This window comes from Candoia aspera, chromosome 6 (genome assembly GCF_035149785.1).
Source record: "Candoia aspera isolate rCanAsp1 chromosome 6, rCanAsp1.hap2, whole genome shotgun sequence".
In the NCBI taxonomy this organism is placed as follows: domain Eukaryota; kingdom Metazoa; phylum Chordata; class Lepidosauria; order Squamata; family Boidae; genus Candoia; species Candoia aspera.
In genome coordinates, this window is record NC_086158.1 from 46,331,220 (window position 1) to 46,342,793 (window position 11,574).

The 11,574-nt window shown below is 47.7% G+C and overlaps 1 protein-coding gene across 1 annotated transcript; it reads left to right on the plus strand.

Moving 5' to 3' along the window:
• The first annotated feature begins 1,949 nt into the window (after nt 1-1,949).
• On the plus strand, nt 1,950-11,067 carry LOXL4 (lysyl oxidase like 4). Its single transcript, XM_063306132.1, has 14 exons — nt 1,950-2,235; nt 3,275-3,441; nt 3,665-3,870; nt 4,930-4,968; nt 5,516-5,732; nt 6,158-6,341; nt 6,739-6,893; nt 7,309-7,476; nt 7,714-7,876; nt 8,192-8,435; nt 9,181-9,296; nt 9,449-9,585; nt 9,784-9,895; nt 10,028-11,067. The coding sequence occupies exons 1-14, from the start codon at nt 1,965-1,967 to the stop codon at nt 10,096-10,098; spliced, it is 2,250 nt and encodes a 749-aa protein (XP_063162202.1). The 5' UTR covers nt 1,950-1,964; the 3' UTR covers nt 10,099-11,067.
• The last annotated feature ends 507 nt before the right edge of the window (nt 11,068-11,574 follow it).

An 11,574-nucleotide genomic window follows, 5' to 3' on the forward strand; every position in this document is an offset into this window, starting at 1 on the left:
AGATCTGGTAGCACTGCGACGTCCCTGAGAATCATTTCTTCTTCATCCCCTTGCAATAGCCTTTCACACAGGGCCGCAACTAGGGTCTGTGTCACCCAGGGCAAACATGGATTCCACGCCTATTTTGGCACCCCCGCCAGCACGGCGCCCGGGGCACGTGCCCCGGTTTCCCCCTCTCCACCAGTTGCGGCCCTGCTTTCACAGTCCGCTTTGTTCTTCCGATGTCCTGGTTACTGGGTTAGTGTGAGGTCCCCGATTTAGGGCCCACCCATCCCTGAACCTGCAGGGAGGTGAGGCACTGGATCTTCCACCCCTGCAATGTGAACCGTCCCACTCCCGCTCGGGGCAATGTTGCTTCTTCCCTTTCCTCTTGCACAGCATTTCCCTGCCCTTCCTACTGCTGGGCGCTGACGTCTTGGACAGCCGCAGAAACCCAACAGGTGAAGCATGCCGCCCCTTGCCCCCCCCCCCCGCTCCCTCCCTCGGTAAAGAGATATAGGGCTGCTTTGCTGTTGAGGTCCTGCGGCTCCTTTGGTGGGAGGATGGGGGTGGCAGAACCCTGCCCGGGAATACCCGAAAGCAGAGGGGCCGGGGGCCCTTTCTCGCCCCACTGGGGGAGGCGTCCTCTCGGGCACGGAGACCACGGAGGCGCCCGCCTGCCCTGCCCAGATTCGTGCAGGAGCCAGAGCTGAAGGGCGGATGCCGGGGATAAAAAGGGTGGGACGGGACGGGACGGGACGGGCTGCTGGCGAAGACGCGCCTTGGCCGCTCTCTCCGCCGGGGTCTCCACGGGAACTTGGCGGCAACTCCCCTCACCTTGTGAAGCCAGAGGTTTGCAGCGGGCGGCCAGCCTCACCCCCGTCAGATCCAGCTGCTGACAACTGGTTCTGTCGGCTCCGGGAACAGCACCTATTCCCCTCTTTCAGTGCCTGCAGGTGAGTAACTGGCTGACCAGCCTACAAGACCTACTCTGGATACTGGTGTGTGTGTGTGTGTGCGTGCGTGCGCGCAGGTGGTGGTGGTGGAGGGAGGCTGTTTTTGCACAATTCTTTTAACTTGGAAACATTGGATCATAAGCTGAAGATGGGCTAGAGTCATAAAGCAGGCTAAGCCATACTGAATGCCCCCAAAGAAAAAACATAACAAAACCAGCAACAGCAGACTATAGATGCTAAATACTAATAAAATACTAAGCACCTCTGACTTGCCCTGGTTAAGTACACTGAACTGGTGTGTGTAGAGCCCCTGTGGAACTGGGGGTGGAAAGGAGGGCAAGGAACCCAACGTGTCTTTTAGTAAAGCCTCAACCAGTGTGGAATGAGTAAGTCAACCCCCTCAGTCAAGTCTGTGAGGTTGGGGTCAGCGGGCATAGGGAAGCAGTGATGGGACAAGGTATACTGTGTCTGCGTGGCTGTCTCTTCCTCATAAGCTATGCCTGAGTTACCTTAGTATGGAAAGGCATCATGTGTTCAGATAGAAATGGGGGCATCCTCTGCCACTTCTCAAGATCCAAGGCATAAATATAGAAAAGCAACCAATCATTTCATTCCTCTGATGTGGCAGGATTCTGGAGGAGACGCTAAGGCCCCATCCTGCTCATGTGGGTGGCTGGGATGTTGTGCTGTACCCCTGGCGGGCATGTCCATGCATGCTTCCCCATCTGCCCGTTGGTCATTCTCCTTCTGGCAAGGGGAGGGGGAAGAACCTGGGTCTTTTTAAAATACATCCACATTGCTAAGTGCTTAATGAATAATTTACAATACATTATTATTTGCTACTCCTGTTTTTTTTTAAATAACATTTCCTCCTGGTTGTTTTTATATTGTTGCTATAAATTGTCTTGTTCATTTTAAACCAAAGAGGAACCTTCTGACAAGATGTCCCATTGACCCTTTCCTTTCCCAAGCTACATTTGATCCAATTTCTTTCACCTCCCAGGTATCTCCACCAGTGCTGGACCAGAGATGTTCCCTCTGCAGGTGTATCCTCTTACCTTCCTCCTCCTACTCTGCCTGCAAGTACCTAGCTGGGCAAAACATCCCAAAATTAAGCTGCGCTTGGTAGGGCCCAGGAGCCAAGCAGGCGAAGGGCGGCTAGAAGTGCTGTACAAAGGGCAGTGGGGCACAGTGTGTGATGATGACTTCAACATCCATGTGGCAAGTGTGGCCTGCAGGGAGCTGGGCTATGAACAGGCCATAAACTGGGCCCACAGCGCCAAATATGGCCCAGGAGATGGTAAGGAGGGGCAGGAATGGAGAAACCCAAGAGCGTTGTTGGTCTCAAGCACTTCTTAGTCTTGCCAGAGCTGAGCCTGGATACCCACTTTCAGTGCCAAGAGCTGGAAACTCACAAATAAAGGTGGTATTTAGTATGAAAGTACTCAATTATTGGTCCAGTTTTTAAGCTCTAAGGTTAACTTTCAAGTTAGCGGGATATGTATATTCCTGTTCTGAGCACTGGGATCATGTGGACCAGAAAGATTTTACTTTGCATTGGCTCAGAGGCCACCATGAATTGAAATAAGGGGGAGATCACATGCCACACATCCCAAATTCTTATTTTTCAGCAAGAGGCAGCATAAACAGTACCATAGAGCAAATGGGCTGCTTGCAATACTGTAGGCACTCAGGGCTATGTTCACTTCAACCTCAGGTGAAAGTCTGGAAGTGCCAGACCTGTTGCCAGAGAAAGGTAGAGACAAAGTCTAATAAAAGAGTAACACATTGGCCATAGTAAGCTCATCTTAAATTAAATGTCCTTCTTGACAACACATTTGTATTTAGGATGAGAATTTGTGAAAGGCCAGACATCCCACATCCTCTGTGCTTTTTTCCTTTTAATCAAACCAGTCTATTCATTTGGTGCACCAATGTAGCCTTCCTCAATGTATGCCCTTCAGATACACTAGAATGCAGGTGTTATTAGCTGTGCTGATGGGGAATGATAGGCATTGTATTCCAGCTAGAGGGCATTTAGTTGGGGAAGGCTAATCTAATCTGATCTCCACCCAGATAGTTCCCATTTTCCTATACCTCTCCTATGCCTCATCAAATATATGTACATTATTTGTTCTGATTGGGCATTCTTTGCTTGGCTTCTCTAAATGATGCATGTATATTACAAGTAACATTTGTCTTGAAAGACTGACAAGGCTTATAATTGTAAACAGGAAGCAGTATGGCTTTTCCTAGGAAAGGCAATGAGATCAGGCTAGGGCAACTAAACACAGAAGAGAACGACCAGGGCTTCTCCTTCTGATCTTATGTATCCACAGGCCCCATCTGGCTGGACAATATGCGCTGCTCAGGTACTGAAAGCTCCCTGGCTGAATGTGCATCCAATGGCTGGGGGGTGACTGATTGCAACCACAATGAAGATAGTGGTGTGGTGTGCACAGGGCCACGCCGACTCAATTCTGCTGCTTCACGTATCCAGCTGCAGGTGAGGCTGGAGTTGCTTCCTTTCCCTGATAACAGCTTATGCATGCACATTTAGATGGAAGTCCCTCTGAGTTTAATGGCCATGGAAATGTAATCCTAATGCGAAATGAAGATCAGTGCGACTCGTCCCTGCAGTGTTGATGAGCATGTGCATTTGATTAGCTTGCTTTTCATTAACAGCAATCCCAAAATGGAGGTTAATATCCAATCTTTCCCTTGGGCAGGGTTCAAAAGTAGAAGAGGTGCAGATCAAGCCAATACTGGCCCGGGCCAAATTAAACTCCCCTGTCACAGAAGGTGCAGTAGAAGTAAAGCTCCAGGGACGCTGGCGTCAGGTGTGCGATGCTGGCTGGACTCGAAACAACACGCGTGTACTGTGTGGGATGCTAGGATTCCCCTATGAAGGACAGGTGGCCACAGGATTCTACAGGTAAGAGTGAGAAGTACAAGGGCTACGTATGCAATGTTATATTTGTGATGAAGAAAGAGATGAGCATGAACCACGAGGGCTCACTTTTTAATGGGCAACTTATGGGACAGCATAAGGCAACAGGTGATTTTTTATAAAGACAACAATGGTCTTTCTGTCTGTCTCATCTAAAATTTTTGTTTGTTTCTCATGAGAGGCCTGTCCAATTCCTGTGATTTTGTGGGCACTTTTTCCTCCCCACACAGTGGTAGTTCCTTGCGCTTGTTTCCTTCTGTTCATCTTCTACACTCCACCCACTACTCTCTTGCTAAATACAGTCCTGCAATGAGCAGTTATGGGTGCCAGAGCCATTTCATCATGGGGATCAGCCAAACCGCAGTGAGGTAATTATAGTGAAGCCTGTGCTTTTCAGGGGTGAGCAGAACCTGCATTTTCTGGCTCTAGCCTGTGCACCGATTCTGTGGGACTAGCACTCCAGTGTCACATTCTAGACCATCCTAACTTGCTGTGGTGTCTCCCAAAGTGTTAGATCACAAACACAGCCATGTTTGATGGGGTAGTGGGAGAGTGCCCAGTTGAGGAAGATCAACAAATTCTCTGAATGCCAACATGACCTGTAGACACATTTTTCTTGACCACATTGGTAAAGATGTTGAGTTTTGGTCTCCATCATCTTCGAGTAGCTCTCCGTTTTCTATGGCACTTTTCTATAATGCTTGCCATAGAACTACAGTCTGTTTATGGAAACATCTGTGCAGATACTGAGAGATTCAGTGGTAGAAGGGGCTTTGGGGTAATGCCACGAACCAGTTGCCATTGGTACTACTGCCAACTCTCCTAAAAGAACAAATGAGAATAGGAAGCACCGTTGCTTCAATGTATTTGGTAATTCGTTGAAATAAGAGTTCAGAATGAGTTTTATTTTATTTTTTTAAATCTCAAAATTGTCAACAAAAAGAATCTGTAGTGAAGTATCTGAGTGACATATCTACTCTTTCTGCAAGGCATTCTTAATGCTGCTGCCAAAGTGCATTTATATTTGATCTTCTGACCTTTCAGGAAACTCTGGAACCAGAAGCTGAAGGATCCAAGGTCCAGGTAAGGGGTTGGCTCATTTTTTATTGCCTTGTGGTACTCAATATTTGGGAAAAGGAGATTCTAGGGTCTCTAGAGTTTATTTGCATGATTGCTTCCTGTGCCCTTCAGCAGTTAATCCACTAAATTTCAAGGCCTTTCCTCACTTGCACCTAATGATGGTGTTTACATGCCCTTTTTCTGCTGTGTTCCCATGATGTGGCCATCCTTTTCTTACCAGCCATGAATGAGACAGGCTGAAGTCATGTGTTAGTGTTAAAGCAATATTTTCCTCCTTATTCTGACATCATTGAAGGACAGACTCAAGATGTATAAATTCTGTAAGGCTTTGTCATCTTGGAACAAAGTCAGGTGACTCCAGTGACTTGAAACAAAGGCAATAGACAGGACATTGACAATGAGGACAGCAAATTTCACGCTAGTACAGTTTTCTGCCAACTGAAGGATGGGTAGATAGCACTTCGATTCAGCCATGGAAAAAGCCTTCTGGAAGATGGCCAGAGGGATGATTATCTGACAAAAGGAAGTAATTTCTTCCCTTGTTTTGCAGCTTAAAAAGCCTGAGCAAGAAGAATACCTTCTGGATCCATCAGATTAAGTGCCTGGGCACTGAGGTTCACTTGGGTGAATGCAAGCTGCATGTGCTTCCCAAGGCTCAGAATCAAAGTGCCTGCCCACATGGTATGCATGCTTTGGTCAGCTGTATAGCAGGTCCTGAATTCCAGCCCAGGAAAGCCAAGCTATCCAGCCATGGCAAGCCTAAACAGGTAAATAGAAGACCATTTTCCAAAGAATAAAAATAGGGGCCCATATATCCTGGCAAGTAGGCTCAAAGTATTCATGGTGAAGAGCACTGACCATGGTGAAACTATAGGATAATTTGGCAACTTCTCTACTGGGGCAAGGCCAGTCTAATTTTTTGTCAGGATGATTTCAGACGAAGGGTTTATAGTGCTTCACTGAATAGATCCTATATAGTTTTTTTTATCCTAGAGTAGCAGTGGAAAAACCAAAGGGGTTTGGACATCTGTGTGGCTTTAGACCTTTCATAAAATGTTAAGAATGAGACAGGAGAACTACAAGTTGAAAACTTTAGATGCTCTTGACAGAGAACAAGAATTCCTTTCTCACAAATACACACTAACCCTCCCTTCTGTTTGTTAGTTCCTAATCTCTATCTCCACTCCAGCAGGAACCCAAGGTGCGTCTCCGTGCAGGTGCACACGTAGGTGAAGGGCGTGTGGAAGTGCTAATAGGTAGCCAGTGGGGCACTGTGTGTGACGAAGGCTGGAATCTACCTGCTGCCAGCGTGGTGTGTCGGCAGTTGGGTTATGGCACTGCACGAGAAGCTCTTTCTGGAGCACAGTTGGGCCAAGGTGAGTGGAGGGGATGAGACAAGGCATAAACTGGGTGGGGCAAGGGTCAAAGTAGGCTCCTGCCTCCATGCCTTATACTGAAGGAGAAGGAGGATTTTGGACAAGTTATTCCTAAGAAACATCTGATGGAGTTTCTCGGGGGCAAGTGAAACCCAGAAAAGGTGACAAAGTTCTACAATACCAGAGAGAAACTTCAGGGATAGGAAAAAAAGGATGGATTTGGGGAATATTGAATTGTGGGACCAATGTAGAAGAAGGGGGGATAGGAAGATCCATGTATCCCTACTGAGAGAAAATCAGGCTGATAGCTGTGCATATGGGGAAGAATTTGGGTATGGTGTATGTGGCACACAATGTGGTGAGATTCCATTCCTATTAAGAGTAACTCATATTACAGGCCTGGGTCCTATCCACTTAACAAGAGTGCGGTGTAGGGGACACGAGCGATCGCTGGTGGAGTGCAGATCCCAAAAAGCAGCCCAGACAGGATGCCGGCATGACAATGATGCAGCTGTCCGCTGCAACGTACCCCAAACAGATGCCCAACGTCAAGTAAGATCCAATTCTTTGGCTAAAGCCCTGTATCCCCAAAGTAGGGAGTGGAATGAATAATACAAGGAGGGGATCAGCTGCTCTTGCCAAGCAGCCCAGAAAAAAAAGCATACCTGACTTTAGAAAGAATAAACCGTCCTTGTGTTTGGAATCAATAAAAAGCTGCTGGGGCCATGTTTTACTCGGAAAAACATAGGGTACCACAACTTGGCAGGCTGCAAAGGAAAGCCGCTGCCACTTATCAATCTGAATGGCTGTTAACCCTTCATACAACCCATTATGGGTTTCTCAGGAAACTTGTACCCGAGTTCTCAAAAGTCCTAAGGATGCCAACGTAGCCTTGGATTCACCTATAACATGCATCTCACTACATCATAATTAGTCTGACCTATTAAGCCAGTTTTCATCTGTGCAGATCCGTCTAGCTGGTGGGCGCACTTCAGAGGAAGGTGTTGTGGAAGTACTGATGCCCAGAGGAAGAGCCTTCCATTGGGGTGCTGTGTGTGGAGAACACTGGGGACTCAAGGAGGCCATGGTTGCTTGTCGGCAGATGGGACTGGGCTTTGCAAGCCATGCTCTCCAGGTGAGTGCTCACCTGCACTGTTTTCTGATAATCTTAAGTACTGAGCTGCACCAGCCCAAGGTTGTTTACTTACTCAGTTGCAAAGGTGGCACCTGAGGCTTCCTGTTCCATGCCTTCAGGTTAGTCACGATTAGGCAAGGGCTGAAAGAAAGCTTGGGAGCTTATGTACCCCAAGACAGGCATTTCAAATTCAGAGCCTGTATTCACTTGATTCCTATTCCTTTGCTCCTATTCCAGGAAACATGGTACTGGCAGGGCAATGCAGATGCTTCTGAGGTGGTGCTGAGTGGTGTGCATTGTAAAGGCACAGAACTGTCTATCCTGCAATGTCAGCACCATGGACCTGTGCATTGCCCAAATGGAGGGGGCCGTTTTGCTGCAGGAATCACCTGCACCCGCAGTAAGTGGAAATAGGAACAGTCCAGCCTGGTGATGCTTAAAGTGAACACGCTGGGATCTCATATAGAGCAGCTATCTTAGGAAATGCAGCAGTCATGAGAGCTACCATTTTGCCTAGGGCAAAGGCAGATTTTGTTTTGTTTTGTTAAGCTGAGGTTGAGCAAAGGAAGGTTGAGAGAGCTCAAAAGACATAGTACAATGAATGAATCTGGAGAAAGTGGTGTAGTTGGATCATGGGGGTCAATTTGTCTAGCAGTATGGGCCTAGAACTTACACTGTATGGATCTAGAACGTCACACTCCACTTCTCTTTTTAGATGCCCCAGATCTGGTAATGAATGCCCAGCTGGTACAAGAGACAGCTTATCTTGAGGACCGCCCATTGAACATGCTGTATTGTGCCCATGAGGAAGGCTGCCTTTCGGCCTCTGCTGACCGTATGAACTGGCCAGAGGGGTATCGACGCCTGCTGCGCTTCTCCTCTCAGATTCACAACCTGGGTCGGGCTGACTTTCTTCCCAAAAGTGGCCGTCATGCATGGATATGGCATGAGTGCCACAGGTAGCGGGCAGTTCTTGACATCAATTGAAGCGAGTATTTGTAGCTCAGGGTTGACCTGTGGAGTCCTTGGCACTCTCTGAGCCTTGTTGTTTACTTGCAGACATTTCATTGCCAGACTAGGCAACATCTTCAGTGCGAACAGGTGTTGAAACAATGAAAGCAATGAAACGTCTGCAAGAAAACAACAAGGCTCAGCGCCAAGGACTCCACAGTTCTTGACATATCATGGCCAGTAATATGTGTTTTTTTGTCATATGAAAGTGCTGTTGCTATCTGATGCACCTGTACAATTTGAAGCTGAAAGCTGTTGTTAGTTCGTCGGTATTTTAGTTTATTCACTTAAAAAAAAAACAAGATGTGGTCCAGACTACTTTTCCTTTTCTAAAACTAGCCTCTTCCTCTCCCTGTGAGTTGAGGCTCACGTGTCTCACTGAAAGATATTCCACCCCAGCAAGCTCTTTTATGATGGGAGCTCAGTTTGTTGCATCTGGGAAAATAGCAATGTTTATGCTAAAGCTATCATTATGGTTGAGCATGGATGAAGAGCTGTAATAGCCGCTGAGCCAAAAGCCCCACTTAATCCTTCTGCGTTGCTCTGTTTCATGGCTCAGCAGATCTTTGCTTCTTGCTGCCACAAGTAGCATGAAGGACCATTTGCCTATTGCCTAGACAAGCCCATTACTTCCAAGCCATAGTTTTATCCTGACCTTCAGTAGCCTTCTGATTCTTCTTCTTCATCCCACAGACATTACCACAGCATTGAGGTTTTCACTCACTATGACTTACTGACACTCAATGGCTCCAAGGTGGCTGAGGGACACAAGGCCAGTTTCTGTCTGGAGGACACCAACTGCCCAGAAGGTAAGAGAAAATTCATGGCAGAGACTCAGAGGGAACAGTAACAAAGTTAGAACCAAGTACTACATTTGCACCACTTCATAAGTACACCAGAAGTATCTTGTGAGTGAGGCAGGGCCTACTCTCTGTCACCCATCCTGTTCTCTTCCATTTAGGAATGCCACGGCGTTTTGGCTGTGCTAATTTTGGAGAGCAGGGTGTCAGTGCAGGCTGCTGGGACACATACAGACATGACATTGACTGCCAGTGGGTAGATATCACTGATGTGCCACCTGGGAGTTACATATTTCAGGTAAGTCTGGCTTGGTCTGAACACAGAGGTATCACCCCTAAGCAACCTCCTAGGCATGAATTTGGCCCCTATTGTCAGTTGCTTTGTCATGGATTTACTTATTCATTTTTTACTAAAACTGGGAAGGGGGACAGAGAAGAAGATGAGAAGAGAGCTATCAACCTGAACTACAAGCCATCCTTCCCTTTTTATTGCCAGGTTGTTGTGAACCCTAAGCAGGAGGTAGCAGAGTCTGACTTTTCCAACAATGCCCTTCGCTGTCAGTGCCAGTATGAGGAACATCGTATCTGGTTGCATGGATGCCATACAGGTATGAACACAACAGAAAGCCTTAGCCATGGTTGGAAGATAAACCATGTATCACAGGCTGGAGATACATACTGCGCTTTGGCACTGCCAGCTGAGTTAATAACCCTCCTTTTTTCTTCTGTCTGGTTTGCAGGTGATGAGTATGGTGCCAAGATAGAGTGGGATGAGGAAGCACAGCAGAGACTGAGCAGCAATTTTGTCTAAGGCAAATATTCCAGAAGCAGTTGGGATTCTCTAAGGAACCTGGATCTAGATCTTCTCACAGCTCAAAGCAACACAACAAGGGCTATGGCAGAATCCAAGCAGGTGCTGACTAGCACAAGAACTATACTCTGCAGAAAGATTCTTTCAAGGCCCTCTTCCCTCCCTGACATTTGCCCTGGGTTGACATGCACAGCACTGCCACATCCAGTCTATATGGCCATGCTGTGGCTATCACTCCTTTGCCCCACATTACCCAGCCCAGCTTGTCTGGTCTGCTTTCTCTATTTATTGAGCTTGGCAGCTATGGTCAAATATGGGACTGAAATGACCTGATGGGGGACACTGCAGTCTTTCTCAGGCCCAGCTAAGAAAGTAGCCCTGTGGCAAAGAGGACCCATGCTCTTGCCTTGCTGGCAGAAGGGGTGTGTGAGTAGCACAGCCCAGAAAAACTACCTCAACCAGCTCCATCTGTTGACAAGTTTTATCTCAGGAGCTTGGTTCATCTCCAGACACACCACAGCTGTCTTCTTTTCTGCCCCCACATTTCCCCCCCTCCAAAGGCATAGAGCACGCAATATGCCTGTATCCCAAGCACCTACACCCTCCTCCCTGGCCCCCTTGCCTCTGGCACAGAAGAGCTATCATCCTGCCATGGGCACAGACACCTCCACACCCAAGAATCGAAGTCAGACCAAAGGATGCAGAATAGGCACCTATGAGCCCTTCTGCGAGAAGGCACCGGTTGGGCCATGCTATAGTTTAAGTATTAAGAGGTTAGGGAAGTGGAGTGGTATTAGTAACTATGGAGTCAGTAATGTGCAATGAACTGTGATGGCTAATAATAGGGGGGGGGGGTAAAATACTATTTGGGGAACACTTGCTCAGGGAAGAATCACAAAACTCTCCCAAGAGAAACAAAAGGTGCTATTTTGTGTCACATTTTGTGGAGTTTGACCCTGCCAATAAAAGGCTTTTTGGACCACATAATAATGTCCATGGCTGAATGACAGAATGCACAGGCAGAGTTTTTTATGGCATCCACTTTTTCGATGTGAGTCCGGATGACAAAGCCAAGCTGAGAAAGCAGCACAGAAACAGCACAGCCAGTCTGCCTACCTGCCTGGAGCAGGGAAGCAGCAGCATTAGACTTGCCCAGGATAGCAAAGAATAGTAGAGTGGTACAGAGGGGTGGACGCAGTAATGCCTCAAATCCCAAGGGAACGTTCACAGATCTTCTGGTGGGAGTGAGCCAAGCTGTGTGCCTATGAGGGAGAAATCAGGTGGAAGAGTTGGTCACAGCAAAGTGGCACCTGCCTCCCACAGCCAACTCCGCTGCAGTGTTCATCCAGGCAACAAATAAAGCCTGGATGTAGACAGAAGCTTGCAACCCATCAGGCATGGAGGGGAGGGGAGGGGAGGGGAGGGGAGGGGAGGGGAGGGAGAAGCCCTCAGGCCCATGTCAAGAAAGGAAGAGGA

What these genes read in the sequence shown, in the direction of transcription:
- LOXL4 (XM_063306132.1), top strand. Translation starts at nt 1,965, where the DNA reads ATGTTCCCTCTGCAGGTGTATCCTCTTACCTTCCTCCTCCTACTCTGC. An exon ending in TTGCAAGCCATGCTCTCCAG is followed by an intron (nt 7,477 to 7,713) that starts GTGAGTGCTCAC and finishes CTCCTATTCCAG; the next exon opens with GAAACATGGTACTGGCAGGG. An exon ending in GTTGCATGGATGCCATACAG is followed by an intron (nt 9,896 to 10,027) that starts GTATGAACACAA and finishes TCTGGTTTGCAG; the next exon opens with GTGATGAGTATGGTGCCAAG.